The 16,576-nt window shown below is 30.9% G+C and overlaps 3 protein-coding genes across 8 annotated transcripts in view; 1 reads left to right on the top strand and 2 right to left on the bottom strand.

Annotated features, from left to right (window-relative positions):
- LOC122720053 (protein pygopus) overlaps window positions 1–5,213 on the top strand; it is a 53,040-nt gene extending 47,827 nt beyond the window's left edge. The window contains exons 2-7 of the mRNA XM_043946488.1: window positions 1,325–1,486; window positions 1,892–2,259; window positions 2,907–3,204; window positions 3,283–4,302; window positions 4,392–4,537; window positions 4,622–5,213. Coding sequence (XP_043802423.1) covers window positions 2,989–3,204; window positions 3,283–4,302; window positions 4,392–4,537; window positions 4,622–4,742 — 1,503 coding nt within the window. The 5' untranslated portion in view covers window positions 1,325–1,486; window positions 1,892–2,259; window positions 2,907–2,988 and the 3' untranslated portion in view covers window positions 4,743–5,213. The remainder of the gene's footprint in view (window positions 1–1,324; window positions 1,487–1,891; window positions 2,260–2,906; window positions 3,205–3,282; window positions 4,303–4,391; window positions 4,538–4,621) is intronic.
- A 4,010-nt stretch (window positions 5,214–9,223) lies between these two features.
- On the bottom strand, window positions 9,224–13,469 carry LOC122718718 (tubulin polyglutamylase TTLL13). Of its 5 annotated transcripts, XM_043944006.1 has the most exons (14): window positions 13,449–13,469; window positions 12,493–12,832; window positions 12,347–12,428; window positions 11,970–12,260; window positions 11,717–11,873; window positions 11,546–11,646; window positions 11,356–11,484; window positions 11,062–11,287; window positions 10,765–10,946; window positions 10,457–10,691; window positions 10,216–10,377; window positions 9,802–10,146; window positions 9,661–9,725; window positions 9,224–9,600 (listed from the first exon to the last, which is right to left on the bottom strand). In XM_043944006.1, exons 2-14 carry the CDS (start codon window positions 12,758–12,760, stop codon window positions 9,582–9,584), a joined length of 2,262 nt encoding a protein of 753 aa, XP_043799941.1. In that variant the 5' UTR covers window positions 12,761–12,832; window positions 13,449–13,469; the 3' UTR covers window positions 9,224–9,581. The 5 variants fall into 5 exon arrangements, 4 of the variants coding, with proteins under 4 accessions (XP_043799941.1, XP_043799948.1, XP_043799968.1 ...); XR_006347455.1 differs by lacking the exon at window positions 13,449–13,469 and having other exon boundaries at window positions 9,807–10,146; window positions 12,493–13,285; XM_043944013.1 differs by lacking the exon at window positions 13,449–13,469 and having other exon boundaries at window positions 9,811–10,146; window positions 12,493–13,285.
- Window positions 13,294–15,505, bottom strand: LOC122718742 (D-aspartate oxidase). Of its 2 annotated transcripts, none has more exons than XM_043944045.1 (7): window positions 14,873–15,505; window positions 14,468–14,680; window positions 14,164–14,389; window positions 14,026–14,093; window positions 13,801–13,918; window positions 13,611–13,712; window positions 13,294–13,540 (listed from the first exon to the last, which is right to left on the bottom strand). In XM_043944045.1, exons 1-7 carry the CDS (start codon window positions 15,055–15,057, stop codon window positions 13,430–13,432), a joined length of 1,023 nt encoding a protein of 340 aa, XP_043799980.1. In that variant the 5' UTR covers window positions 15,058–15,505; the 3' UTR covers window positions 13,294–13,429. The 2 variants fall into 2 exon arrangements, with proteins under 2 accessions (XP_043799980.1, XP_043799988.1); XM_043944053.1 differs by having other exon boundaries at window positions 13,402–13,540; window positions 13,611–13,677.
- Between the last annotated feature and the right edge of the window lie 1,071 nt (window positions 15,506–16,576).

Below are 16,576 nucleotides of genomic sequence, written 5' to 3'. Positions count from 1 at the left end.
AACGTATTTTGCTATGCTTTCAGAAGTGCAATCGAACGCAGCCGATGGACACTGACACGAGACGATAACGCGTAAAAATTGGTCCGGCATCAAGCCGCAATGCTCGCCTTGTTCCTGTCAGTTTGAACAATCGCCACTGTAATTTCGCTCGATCGCGCTCCCGCTTTATTGCCGAATCTCTAACGCGACGAAAATTGCTCCGTCGAAATACCCGTTCGATGCCGATCTTTGTATTCAACGCGTTTCACCGACCTAACTAATGGATACCATTATTCGCTGAAACTGATTAGATTAGATTTTAAAAATAATAATCTAATAATCCGTATTTTCAATCTAAAATATCTTTAAGAAAACATACAATATAAATTTTTCAAAAATAATAATTTTCATTAAGATACATATTTTCGTTCGAAACATGATTCGTTGTGAAAATTGCAATTATGAATAATTCAAGAAATGAAAATATGAGTAAGTACTTACTTATATTGTAACAAGATAGAGGATGAATCACGAACAAACTTTAAACATGAACGTCAACAAAATCTGATCGAAACGCGGATTCTTCGATGCATTCTCCTGATGAAATGTTCACCGGTAACTGGCGGCTTCCAATAATTCGCGCAAATCGCTCGTTCTTATTCAAGACACGCGTATGCGCACGGCAGATTGATTGGCATGCCGTATTTGTTTGGGAAATGCTGCTATTTGTAGAATCCATTTGCGTCGTTCTTCAATTGCCACATTTCACGACCTTCCAACAAACTTTCGACCCTTTGTCTTTTATCCTTTCTCTTTTTTTCCTTGTTTCATGATCATTGTTTTTTTTATCCATCTTTCAAGTTTTGCATTTTTTTTCTATCAAAAATGTTCATATCTTTCACGATTATTATTTTTGATTTGTGTCATTTCTGATAAATAAACTGTAAATATTTAAAACATTAATCATAAAATTACTTATAACTTTCTATTTAAAAAATAAATATGTTAAAGATCTTTTTTGAAATTTAAAAATCATAAGATATATCATATCTTGACTATTACGAACAAAGCGCGGGAATTAATCGGAATTTTCAACTCGAATGATACTTAAGTTTCATTTTTACTTCATTCATCGCACCCAATAATGAACAATTCATTTTTTTCTTTCTATGAATTCTTATCAAAATAAAATAATTTATCTTTATCAGAATTTCGTGAAACATATTACGAGTAACTACGAAGTAACTATCCGCAGTAGATATGCGCGCGCGCGAAATCCATTTTCCAGTTGTTAAACCCCGCTAACTTGCTAATGTAACTCAAATAATTAAAGTGACGTGTACAGGCTCTACTCTGAGGTTACAGAGGCAACTCTTGGATCTAATGCGAATGGAAGATATCTATAACGCGTGAAACTAGTAAGTGAAAGAGGGAGAGAGAGTGAGATCGGGAAAGGAGGGGAAAAGGAGAGACAAAGCGAAAGAGAACGAGAATTTCAGGAATACTGGTAATAGCACTGTCAAAATAACGTATGTTTTGTAATATAATTCATAACAAACTAAATTGTTCTATCTTAGGTAAACTTCTCATTTACGTACTTCTCATTTACATATTTCTATTCTTAAATTATTGGCTTGAATTGTGAACGTTTAATAAATTAATTCAGAAATTAATCACATAAGCTTCTTCATTCTTCGTTGATTCTTTACATTATTGTATGTTCAATATCGTACATTGTAATCATATAAATAATTTTTATAAATAATTTCAGAAAAGCAAACTATTTTTAATTCATGGACAATTATATTGATTAACTTTCATTTACTTATAAAAACTAATATAATTTTTATAATAAATTAAAAGGAAATCATCGCGATAATATCTTAATATGTTGATTGTTCCGATGTTACAGGAATGTAGTTGGTAACGCCATCTGCGGAATGCACCATGCAGCATTCTTATGCGAACAATACAACTACAGGGACACGCGTAACGCAACAATGGCGACCTGAAACATTGGCGTGCGTTTCCTTGCTCCATATACTTGTGACATCTCGCCAGTGTTTACTGTATCTTTTCTTCATATTCGTGAATGTGAAATACATTCTTGCTACCGTAAAATATGTGACTAGTGAATTAGACAAACAAAAAACGAGAAATTGTGCGGAGCCAACAGTTAAAGTTAGTTAGTCGTAGGGACACAATTCAATGGTGTTGGTCTCTGCCGAAAAAACGGGAAAGCCATGTATACATACATATCCTGTAAACTATAATGTTTTGGTAAATATAGGGATTATTATTATTTCTTATACTTTATATTTATCTTGATCGCATATATTTTATATACTGTTGATAATAAATGATACAGAAGTGTGTAGGTTAGGTTGATCTGAAGAAATTGACATCGGCAGATTTTATTTTGCTCTCTTTTAAAAATATTATCTAATTTTTTTTTTTCGTTATTTCTATTATTTTTGATGCATTCTCGTTCAACGTTATTTATTAATTTATTTGAACGATAGTTAGTTAACTAGAAAATATTGAAATATTTCGTATTTACACTAGTACACAAACTTTAGTAATTTATAATTACATATATATAGATTTGAAAATTTAATAACATATAAAATAATAAATATAAAAATAATAAAGATAAATAGTAATAAAAATAAAATATATACATAATATATTTATAAACCACAAAATGTCTTAATATAATTGATATATTTATAGGGATTAAATTTTATATATGTATAAATATTCGTTTCATTACATAATGATTTTATTTTTCTATAAATTTATAAATTAAAAACTTTTTAAAATAAATAAAATAAAACAAATAAAATATATTGTATATTCTATATATAATTATTATATTTAAAGATAATTAAATATAACAAAATATAATTTTTTTTTTTAAATCTTAGTGGAAAAATAGTGAATACTTACCATCAAAATCTACTGTGGTGCTGATACGGCATGTTGAAATAAGGGAAGCGAACGAAGGAGATGAGCCACAATATTGCAGGCATGCCACCCTTTGCAAGGATGCCTTTGGGGGGTATGGGTATGGGTGTAAATATGGGTCCTAGTGCCCCACATCCTGAATCTTCTGCTCACCCTCATCCTCCACCACCACCACCTACAGGTGCCAATCCAAAAAAGAAGAGACGTACAAATGCAAATGTTGCTCAACCACCTCCGCAACAACCTCCAACAGTACAGGTAATTTTTTATTAGTTTGTATAGATAATAATCAATTTTCATTTATTTGTAATATATTTAAAATATATATATTTTTAGGATTTATTACCTCCACCTTTAACCGGTTATGGAGATACAATAGTAGCTAGTAATCCTTTTGATGATACACCACCGCAAACTACACAAACACCAATGATGCATGGTGGACCACCTCACATGCATCCTCATCACCCACATCATATGAGTGGACCACCTATGAGAGGCATGAGTCCTTTAACTTCAATAGGTGGAATGAGTCCTATGATGCCACACAATATGGGAAGTATGAGTCCAATGGGAAATTCGCCCATGACAAATCACATGAATCATATGGGAGCAATGTCTCCCATGAATCATGCACCAATTGGTGGTATGAGTCCAATGAATAATATGGGTCCAAGTATGCCACCTGGCCCAATGAATACTATGAACAATCATATGAATATGAGTCACATGAGTAATTCTCAACTTAGTGGTCCACCCATGGGTAGTCCAATGAATAATATGAACAGTGGACCAATGGGTAGTCCAATGAATAACATGGGACATAGTATGGGAAGTCCTATGGGTGGTCCATTAGGATCTCCTATGAATACAATGGGAGGATCGAATCATATGCCTAATGGACCAATGAATATGAATAATATTAATAGCCATATACCGCCCAATAGCCCTCTAAATGGACCATCTATGAACAGCGTAAATAGTCCATTGGGACATAACGGATCTCAAACACATCCAAATCATATGGGTAATAATCTTAATAATTTAGGAAGACCGATGAATGGACCTATGACTACCATAAGTTCAATGGTATCCAACAATTTGAATATGAGTGGTCCAAATCAAATAAATAATATGAATATGGGTGGACCACCAATGAATAATATGTCTAACATGAGTATTAATCATCATAATCAAATGAGTCATATGGGTGGTCCAATGGGTACAATGTCTAGTAATATAGGAGGTGGTCCGCCAATGGGTCATCCTATTAATATGGGAGGTTCGATACCACCTCATGGTTTTCAAGGTCCACCGGGAATGGGACCAAAACCAATGCCAGTTTCTGCAGGGAAGGTAAATTATTTTCTTCGTTTTGCGAAGATTTGTTACATTTCAATAAGTGATTTATTATTCTAAGTATGTTTATTATTTTAATATTACAGATATATCCTCCAGATCAGCCAATGGTATTTAATCCACAAAATCCTAATGCTCCACCCATTTATCCTTGTGGAGTGTGTCATAAAGAAGTACATGATAACGATCAAGCAATTCTTTGTGAATCAGGTTGCAATTTTTGGTTTCACAGGTATATAAAAAATTATATTCTCCTTTTTATTTAATATCATATGAATTTATATATATCTAATATAATAATAAAAATTTATTGTAGAGGATGCACAGGATTATCGGAAACTGCCTATCAATTATTAACCGCAGAAGTTTATGCAGAATGGGTGTGTGACAAGTGCTTACAATCGAAAAATATACCTTTGGTTAAATTTAAACCATAACACTTCTTAACTCGTCGTATATGCGACATACGAGTGACTCTTTGTTAGCGTTTACACCTTGTACACGCACACATGCGCGTGCAATTGCACACAGATAAACACATACGGTATACATTAATGCATGAGCGAAATCATGCATATAATATAAACATACGCTGTTTGTTAATATCTTAGCTTTAACTTGTTGAAACATTAGGGTATCACTATGAGTCATATTGGTGAATGAGATGGCAAAAACGACATATAGTATGTTCGAAAGTTGCATTACTTTTTAAGTATGTTTATGACAAGTAGATTCATCTGTTTAAAAAGTTATTTATCATTTAATTTTTAATGTTACATGTCTATTTTCAATCGTCCTAATCATAAATATATATAAAATGAATGTAGAAAACATATTAATTTAAACAAAAAATTTTGTTAAATATTATATAATCGATGATGAATTATTCAATTTCAAATTATATTTAATTCAAAATTAAAAAATAATTATACAGATTTTTTTACACACAACTAAGTTGGGTTATATGAAATAGAAATAAAATTAATTAAAATTGATTTGATTAAAAGAAATAAATGATGTTTTATATAATGATGATATCATATTTATATGTTACTATTATATAACGTCATTTAATTTTTTCTTCTAAAATCTTTTCTATTTCTATTTTAAAGATGTGTAATAGTTCCGCTCAGTTGTGCAAAATATTTCTGTATGCATATAAAAAATAAGAAAATATTCATATACATATTTTATGGACGATGAAATTTTACTGGAATTTTATATTAATAAGAAATTGAACAAATACATACTTTGTTTATTTTATTTAGGTTTGGGTGAACGTTCCTGATAAACTGTAATTGTTATTCAAAAGTAATTAACAGTACATATTAACTTTATTAATAATTTCTAGTTATGTCATTGTCATTTATCATCAGGCTCGTTACGTTGATTAAGAAAATCCAAAGGATAAAAGTGGTACTTTTATAAAAAGTGAAATTTGCACACTTAACGATTGTTTAAGAACAAAATAATACAAATTCCAAACAATGTAAATTTTTCTAATTAATGCGATTATAAATATTCATATCTATCTTCGAATATCAGAACATCAGAGAATTCCTAAATCCATTTTTTTGCATAATTAAAATATCATCGAAGTATTTTGAGTTTTTAAAGGATTTGACTAAAATATTAATATATAAATATTAATATATAAATAATATTGACTAGAATATCGATACAATTAAATATATGCAATAATTACTTTTAAAGATACTATCTCAAAATTGTTTTTTGTTTTTAAATATTACAAATGAAAATAAGATTCTTGTATTTTTATATTGCAAATATTTTAGTATAAACCATGGTTAGTTATTTTCGAAATATATTAGAGTTAAAGTTTAAAATATACTCAAAATGTAAATAGAATCAATACTAATGGAAAATTTTAATATTATACATAAGAAGAAATATTTATATATTTTTACAATAATCAATTAAAGATCTTTTTTCTATTATCATTTACGTGAGTAATAAGAAAAAAAAAGTAAAGTTTTTTTAATCAAAATTAAATTATTATTTTTTACCATGGTTTATACAGAAGATTAATTTAACAAATATAAGTAACAAATTTTTTATTTTTATATATAATTCTTCATATATTTTGAAAAAAAAACGACAGAAATTCAAATTGGCTTCTTATATTTTCTTTGCATCATATTTAAAATAATATAATATACAAAAAGATTATATTTATTCATGCAAAAACATAAATTTTAAAATCATAAGAATCATTGATATTAATAAAAAGTAATTTGTATAAAGAAATATTGAGAAGATAAAAGAATCGAATTATTGTTATAAGAAAAGTATCTAAAATATATAGTTCATTTATATGTTCAACAAATCTGTCTTTTTTTGATGCAATTATAATTTAATAGCTATATCCCGCAAATATGAATTAAACTCAAGATACTTCGTATATATGTCAAATAAAATCGTACATTTAGTTGCAATAATAAAATTTGTGCACATATTCACACTAATACACACATATTACATTCACGCTCTTCTTCAAGTTAAGATTTATTGTTACATTTGCCACAGACTTTTGATGTCAGTATATTCAGAAAGAACTGAGTATTATATCGACGTGAATGATTAAGTGAAATGCAGTGAAAAAAAAAAAAAAAAGAATTGAATTCCGTCGGCAGCTAACCCAAAATTAAGTCTACGGATTGTATAGTTATATACATATATATATATATATATATACGTATACATACATATATGTATGTATAAATATATATACACATACACACACAAATATATATAAATATAGCTAATTATCATTTTACTGTTTGATGCCTGTATTATACGGAGGACTGATTTTGAAAATTTTAAAAATATCAGATTGAATGGTTTCTCTAATACCCACAAATTCTAATAAATTTTAATAATTATTCTTTTATTCAGTTTTCAAGTTTACTCTCCGTGTAATCCACGCTTTAATCTCGTTTTATTGTAATCCTTTCTAACAAATATTATACACGAGTAACGTACACAGGATCCTATAACTACATAATGCTCATATTAGTATTACAACGAATAGAATACCATCTTCACATATCTTCATTCTATATTTTGTCATGTCGTGGAGGCCGAAGGGTCGTGGTCACGCTAAAAATCGTTAACGTTGCTTTTTTTCTCTATTATGAAAAATTATATATGGGAATGCAGGGGATTAAGCGAATAACGAGAGAAAAAAATGTTACTCAACGTGGGACGGGGAAACGGTGTGTAACCGGAAATGATACTAGATAATTGGAGGATCAAGGATAATGATTTTCTAGTACAAACGAATAAATCGTAATTTAAGTAACTACTAGTAGTGTCTATTTTCCAGAGATAATTTATATAAGTTATATCGTTTGCGAACGAAACCGTTATACGATCGTTATACGATCATCAAATACGATGCACGCCTAAAACATTATGTCTAAATGAAAAGAAAGAATCTTTGACTTATATTTAACGGTAGCTTAATCCCTGTATAATTTGTTAAAAACAAATGCATTTCATATGTGTCTGAATGTTTGTCTCATTATATTACCTTTAAATTTGATCACCATAACCTTGTTTTTCAGCCTTTTATTCTAAAGAAAAAAAAACAAAAACAAAAATAGAATATTCTCCCGAAGTTCTAAGCGTAACGATCTAGAGATCAAAAATTTCATGAAAATGTATATTTATCACACGATACAATATTAGATAAGTGTCTGAATATACATATATAAATAATATTCGATTTTTTTATCATCTTTAAAATATTTGTAGAATTTTGGCGAATGTTTTTCCATTCGTTTGTGTACATAGGTCATTTACATTCTTTCATCAAAGGCAAACACAATAATGAAAAAACGATACAAAATGAACGTATCAATTATGCGTGCCTCCAATTTATTGTATCAAATTTGTAAATACTTTCTGTATCGTGTTAAGAAATCAAAAATACGTTGAATGCGTGTCGCGTCATTTATTTTTGCCTAGACGCATAAAAAAGCGATAGAAAAAAATAATATTTTTTATTCCTTTCTTAGACAATTATTGTACATTTAAATTAACAATTTGAATATGATTTGATATACGAGAAAAATTTCAGCGTTTCGAGACACGCAATTTAAATGCAATACTTCAATTATTATTATTGTTAATACGATTAATATTATTTACTATTTTATCATTTTTGTATCATTACTATGTTCGAGATCAATATTTATCACTAATAATTGAATTTTTATTCATTATTCATTTTAACGTTTTTGTATATTAAATAAGCATTTAAGAAATGTATCATAATGAATCGGTTGTTGATTTTCAACGTGAAATTTTTTTATTATGGGAAACAAATTGAAAACGGAAAATAATTTAAAAAAGAACTTTTTTTTTTTGTTTTAAACGTAAGATATATAAATAGCAAATAATAGACAAAGAAATATGACCGTATTATTATGATCGAAAGGTATACGTAATAAACTTTTTCATAAATGATTTTTTTTCATGTAAATGTTGACATACATATATAGATACATGTATATATAAATATATAAGTATATAGCTATATATGCGTATATTTGTATATATACATAGTATATGTCAACAATAAAAATTATATTGTAGATACATATTACATGTATATATATATATATATATATATATTATTATTATTATTACTATAAAAGCGTGTGGTTATATTCTCGATTATCTGAAACGTGTATATATTTATATGGCATTTTAAATAACAAATCCATATATCATGTTGATTTTTACATTATTATATTTGTATATATATATATGTATGTGTGTCTTGTGAAACGTTATCCGTTCATTTAAAAACACAAGTAGTTCAAAGTGATAGTTTATTTTCTTAATTTAATATATCAAAATGTTTGATCTTATTATTTATAATAATTGAGTATTTTTCCTTTTTTTTTTCTTTTAATGAAATTTTAAAAAAAGTAGTACAATTTAATATTATAAATTAACGGAATTGTTAGAAATTACTTAAAATAGCAATCATGAAATACAATTGTGTCCAAATGTGTATTCGATTCACATTATGTCTCTCTCGTAAGAATGTTCATTAAATCATAACGCGTACTTATGAAAATTTAAGATAGAACTTTTGTCGTTTTTCGAGTGTATGAAGGCGTACAATATTCGATAAAGTACGAGCAACGTGAGCTTTCGTAATTCTACAGTTTCGATCTTTCGAATTCATATCATTTATCCAAAATTTCTTTGGTATGTTTGGTCGAATATAAACCGGTTTTTCGTTACAAATTACCTTGAAATCTGTAAATCGAACAAATTGTTTTTGTATTCGTTTTTCCAGAATTCAAACGTATACCTCACCTCGCATATAAAAATTTTTTGTTTTTTAAGTTCATGAATGCAAAATTATCGTCCATCACTTTACCCTAGAGAAAATAAACAAGACACATTTACATAAGAATTAAAATAAGAAACAATTAAATTTCATGGAACATTATCTACTTTACTTGCTTTCAGGCAAAATTGCGATGATTGATTTATCCATGGTTCATATCTTGTCTCTATTGCAGAAGAGTGAATGTGACATTTGTGTCTACAAATAGATGCACTTCTGCTTATGTTATCTGTATATCCAAGTCTTCCGTACAACCCATATTTTTTCTCGTCGATAGCTCGTAATGTACCGTTCTTCTTCATTGCCATATATATTTGCTCCAACATTCCATAACTCTTAATCAAGAAATCCCGTTGTGCTAATGATGTAACACGTTCTCTTTCCTCAGATTCACAAATAATCTCTGGCTCGAACGAATGTGAAATATTATTTGAAGCCGTCTGCTTCTTTATCTACAATATCGTTTTTAGATAAAATTCAGGCTCATTTTTTACAACGATTTGTTATTTTCAAACACTGACATGTAAACAAGAATTATTTTTTTTCGATATATTCACAGATTTACTCTTCTCCTGATCATTTGTTATTGTATTCTTCTGTGTCGCGTTTGGACTCTCTGAATGTAACTTCGAATCACTGCATTTACCAGAAATCTTCTTATTTTCTTGTTCCTTCATTTTCACCTATCAATCGAATGAGAATTTCTTGTAAATCAATGATGAATCCGTTCATCAAATAAATTTTGTGAAAATGAAGAAACACCTCATTTTCTTCCTTTTGGATCCTCGATGCTTCCTCTCGAGCTCTAGATGCCGCAGTATCTTGATATACGGATATGTTAGTTTGCTTAAAAAATGGTTCGTATTTTTCACAGTCGGAACATGGATAGATCCTACGGAAATTGCCCATATGTTCTTCCTCCCATTTAAATTGCTTTTGGAGATAATCTTCCTCCAACTTTTCAGGTTTCGATGTCGTACCGATCGAATCGTTCGTACTACGTGAAATCGTTGAAACGATCATTTCGTTCACAACAGCTATTAAATTTAAATATTTAATCATTAACTCACTTGCTATCCTTAGAATTTATTCCCTGAAGCAGCCTATCCCTAACTCGCTTTCTATCTTCTTCGATAATTTTTTTCTTGTCGCATTGTTGAAAATTCAGCATTTCAAATGTATTCATCAAGAGACCCTCCTTTATATCCTTATCAATTTGTGCATCTGTATGAAAACTCGGCGAATGATTAACCTATAACATATTTATTTCCCCTTTCCCTAATAAATATACTTTGCTTACGTGTACATACATGTATGCATACATATGTATATATATACATATATTTTTTTTAGTGTACTATCGTTACCTCTAAGAGATATGGTTTTAGTTTCCAATCGAGTAACACATCGAAACCGAGTAACTCGAAACACGCGTATGTTTTATCGTGTGTAGGAAAACACGTATGATAACTATGTTTCAAAATAGGATATGCCGCCAAAATGGTTTTTATAATGATCTCGTCGATTTTACGCCACATTTCATCCACATCGATGTCTTTCATTTTAAACCACTTATTCAAAGTTGATATTTTCCTATATTCAAAAGATTTCCGGTCATTTTGAAGAAAGTAAACAACAAAATATCGTTTAAAAAAACTAACCTTTTGCTACCAATTTCGTCGTCGATTACATACATTCGACTATGTTTATTCACGGCATAATTAGTCAAGTGCATAAAAACGTTGGATGTGTTGTGACCGGTGGGTTCCTTATATCTACTCGTGGCAAATCTGAAATGAAATATATTTAAAAGTTACAACAAGAAAGGACGTAAATTGATGCGATTGTTACCTCGCAAGACCATCATTGTACACATAAATTCTAAGAGGATCGCAGGAGGTGAGCAATGCATAGATACGAAGATCGAATTTGTAACCGTCTACCAGGAAGGGCTACAGATAGGAATGATCTTCATTAAAAGAAAAGTATAAACAAACTGTTAAATTGAAAATACTCGCATACCCTGGCCACGTAAACTTGACAAATCATGCGCTCGCTCGGTTTAACATCTCTCAAGTTTTTTGTCAAGTAAATGCCACGTCCTTGACACCCTGTATCAGGTTTAATGATGAAAGTTTTCGAGCGTCTTAATTTCGCATAGGCTATCGCTTCTCCGTGGCTAAACATTTTGATCGACGGATAATGCAAACATTCTTCTTCGTGTCAACAACAAATAAATAAGGTTAAGTTTTGAAAAAGAAGATAACGTTCTTACTCTGCGGGAAAACACCATGTCTTGGGGAAAAAGTTATAATCTTTTGGAAAAAGCTTCAACATGCGATTCAAGTTTCGAGCTAATAAATCCTTTCTACAGATTTCCGTCATTCCGGGGAAATGATTAACCTTTTGATATCTCTTCATATCTTTCGCCCGTTCCACGCTCACGCTCAAATCTGTCCAGTAAAGATTCCAACTGCTATCCTCGGTAACTTCTTTCATTCCAAAACGAGCTGCTACTCGTCTCACCGCGTCGTATTTACAATTACTCGTACATATCGTCAAATATCTTTAATAATAAATACGAGACTAATAAATACGAGAGAACAAAAGGAAATAATATTATTTGTGATTTCTTTATAAACAAAATCGTACCTTCGTTTCTTCTTTTTCTTCTTGATCGAAATTCCTTCCTTTCTTGACTCGACATCGTCGGTATCCACAAATGACAAATCACCTATAAAATTTTACATAACAGAGACTACGTGATACAAACATTATTTATTATCGAGATTAAATACCTTTCTCATCTTTTTTATCCGTTAAACATTTGGGTATAATTGGTTTTCGATCATTTTTATTCGAATCGGTAAATGAAATAATATTTAATGAAGTATCAGATACAACTACGAGTTTTTTGCATCGATTTCTGTATACAGTTTTACATGATCGCACTTCGGTACTTGAATCCGATTCACACGTGATCTCGCCACTCTTTTTTATATCACCAGTTTCGTTCTCGCGCACCACCATCAAAGGACGTTTGTTGTTGCGTTCGATGACGTTCATGACCGGTGTATCTCATTATTTTAAACGATCTCTCGTTGCATGGTATTAATTTGATTACAAATCAAATCAGATCTGCATTATACAAATACGTGGCTTCGTCAATTTTATTTCGAATGCGAAATCGACTACTTAGATAAAGATTAAACTATAATAATATCCTTGGTGAAAAAGATGATTCGACTATGATCAATTTATTGGCGTACGAGAAACCGAAATTCGGTTCCATTTACAGAAATGCCCCTCCCAAAATCTGTTTTACATATCGTTCCTCGCCTCAATTGTTTTTCCATTTCTCGAGGCAAGAAGACAGACTCGACGGAAATTTGATTTTATCCGAATCTCGACTCGTATTCTAATTTCGATTCAGTGTAAAATTAATCTGAAAGTTTTTAAGCAAATATCCGTGCGACGACGCAGGTTAATCAATGCTACTGCGGTTCAGTTCACGCAAAACTTAGCTCGAGAATTGCTTCATTACTTTAATTACGGCGCAATATAACTGCATAGAATTCGTATACTAATAAAAAGAAGTCATATATTTGTATATATATACGAAACGAATAGGTCAATCACAAATAAAATTTCGTTGTACGATAAAAACATATAAAAAAAACCATATTCGATAAAAAAATTTTGTTATTCTCTATTGCTTATCTTTCTTTAAGATTTTTACAGATTCGATTTCAACCTTGTCATATCCTTTATAATCTTCACAATATTTAAAGCACATCCCCAACTTAACGTCACGCCGCTTCCTCCGTGTCCATAATTATGAATTATCTGTAAATGAATTAAATGAATTTCAATTAATCGAAAACTTTACAATCGATATTCGTACAAGTTTCGATACCGTAACTTGTCTCCCGTTGGAAGAACGGCAAACTTCAGTCTCGATGCGAACTTCGTATCTTCCAGGTCTAAGACCAGCCCAATTTTTTGTTATTTTCGCATTCTTTGAATAATACAAATATCATTATTATATAACTAATTATTATTATTGCATTGTTAGTTTAAAAATAAAAATTTAATCAAAGCTATACCTTTAGAGCGGGCAAAATTCGACAACAACCATTGTGAATAAATTCGAAATCCTCTTTCCGCGGAGTGCAATCCAAATCATTTTCTTGATGCGTACCGCCCAATACCACGTTATCGATACTTTCAAAAAGACATATAAAAAAAAAAATAATAAATTAATAAAAAGTACAACGTAAATAAATAGAAAATGATTTTTAATATTCAAGATTCATTCATGATTCGTTTACTTTGGTATTATGTAATTTCCATGCTCGTCTTCTTCCAAATATCCGTGCATTATCCAGGATGCTGTCACCTTAAATGATAAGATTTATTTGACAAATTTTAACACCGCGGTAACACGCTCACTGTAAAACGCTACCAACCCTAGCAACTTGACCTCTGATAGATATAACCGCATTATCACCCACGAGTTCACGTGCACCAAAGCCGCTGCAATTTATTATCAAATCGTATCCATCATCGATCAATTCGCATAGCGTATGTATTTTTCTTTTTCGAACTTCTCCGCCCGCTTCGAGAAATCGTTTCGTTAACCAAGGCAACATACGAATAGGTTCGCAAGTATACGTCAAGAACATCCACGCATGTCTATAAATTGATAACTCGAATCAGTCGTTTACCATAACGAATAAAATATTAAACAAATTAATTTCATTAACACTGTACTTATAATTGGCATTGCATTCGGTATTCAACTCTTTCAATTCGTTCGAATTTAGCTTGTGCGCACCGTATACCAATTTGGTCCAACTCAAATCGGGAAATCCATCAGGATTATTGGTAACGCGATATATCGGTAGCAAGGAAAGCCCGATATCAGATGCTAAGCCCGCTTTCCAAAATTTTTCCAACAATCGATGCGTAATTCCAGCCCATTGTCTGCCAGTAGTACAGTCCGTAATTATATGAAATTAAATTAATCTTAAACTCTAATAATATTTTCTCCTTCGATTTTAAACTCGAACTCGTGTTATTTTCACACAACGTGTTCTAAGTACTTACGTGTACGTACTTCGTTGTTCGAACTATACGTGAATTATCTGACGTCAGAGATATGTGTCAAATACTTACGATATTTTATTGTAAGGAGTGATCCCGAGAAGATAAGGAGTCCAAAGACCGGCGCTTCCTTCGCCAGTGGTATTCGGTGACAATTTATCCGCAAATATATGCACTTCGAATTGTGGAAAAACGCTTTTCACCGCAAACGCACTTGTTACGCCGATCACACCGGCGCCTACCACTGCCACCCGCATATTTTGAAGATAAATCTAATTAACGCGGCGGATATCAAAGCGCAACTGCATCGAAACAACGTTCGTTTAAAATATAAATATAAAAAATATAAATCGAATCACTTAAACGATATGATATCTTTGTATTCATAAGTCGAGATATTTACTTGTTGTTCGACACTCAAAACGTTTTTTTCAAGATAAATTAAAAAAAAAAAATCGATTAATTATCCACGCAAATTAACGACATTAAAAATAATCTCGTGCATGAAACTCGGCTATTGTATTAAATTTTTTTTATCCCCCCTTAAAGTTAAATGACATGTTAGAATACAAAAGTGAGTGTTGTTGTTACGCCCGAAAAATTGTACGATTTTTTTTTTTATATATATCGAAGATTACAATGAACTTACGATACCACATATTCTTAGCATAATGCCCCTGCACGGCTCGGCAATATTATGCTAGAATATGGGAATCGCGGAAGTCAGCGCGCGAAAAAACTGTATGGTAGTTGTGAAAAAAAAATTACCATGTCGAAGTCCAAGCGATGTTCGTTTCGCGCCGCACCAACGATAAACGGAGCATAATACTTTAAATTTCGCGTCTCAAAGGTCTTATACTCTGCTTACCGATAGCACGACACACAATTTTTCGTTTTCACAGATACAAATGTTTTGCTCTCTCGTATATCCCTCGAAGTCGAAGAAACACCGAAGCGAACTTATTTACCTTTTATAATAAGAGAAGAAGAATCACGTGACATTCGATCAATTATTTTCTCGTAAAAAAGAAAATTTTTTGAAGTGGACGTTTTGACGTACGTTCCATCGACTAAACCCCGTACGCTTATCCACTACCTCCCACAAGACGGCTAACCGAAGTGCCTGATGACAGTTCATGGTACGGAGTATTTGTTTACATCACATATGAATACCCTAGACATAATATAGCCCGGAAATGCGATAAAGGGTGTAAATGATAGGATAGAAGGCAACGCATTAGAAGCCAGAACTGTTTCTCGTTATATGTTCCTTCCTTTATTCACGCTTATACCCTTTACTAATTCGAGAAATTAATCAACAATGTTATCCGAAAAACTTATAAATGTATATATTATGTCATGTTTATACGCGACTTTATACAACATTTACATCTACTCTATCCTCTTTCGATGCAAGTTTTTTTCTCTCTTAAATATGTTCTTTTTAAAACTAAAACTTATTGAAACTTTCATGAAATTTTCACAAAAGATTTTATTACAATTAACGTTAAACTAAATGTCGTAATTATGACATGCAACTTATCTTAAAAAATTGGCGATTGTGATTCAAAAATACACAATTTTATGAACGTTGCTTGTTCCAACGCGAGCGTGATGATAATAAGATGGAAATTTAATTGATTTTGCTGAATTAATAAAATATGTATGTGCTATTGCAAAACACCTGACTCGTTCACCAAGATCGTTACCAGGGTGGCCGAGGATTTTTCTTGACTGCGTTTGCGATGCGTTCGATGGGTTCGGATAACGGACACC

The sequence above is a fragment of the Apis laboriosa genome, unplaced genomic scaffold (assembly GCF_014066325.1).
Source record: "Apis laboriosa isolate Shangri-la unplaced genomic scaffold, ASM1406632v1 scaffold11_cov152, whole genome shotgun sequence".
NCBI classification, from domain to species: Eukaryota; Metazoa; Arthropoda; class Insecta; order Hymenoptera; family Apidae; genus Apis; species Apis laboriosa.
The sequence above is the reverse complement of the archived record's forward strand: the minus strand, read 5'-3'. Positions and strand labels throughout refer to the sequence as shown.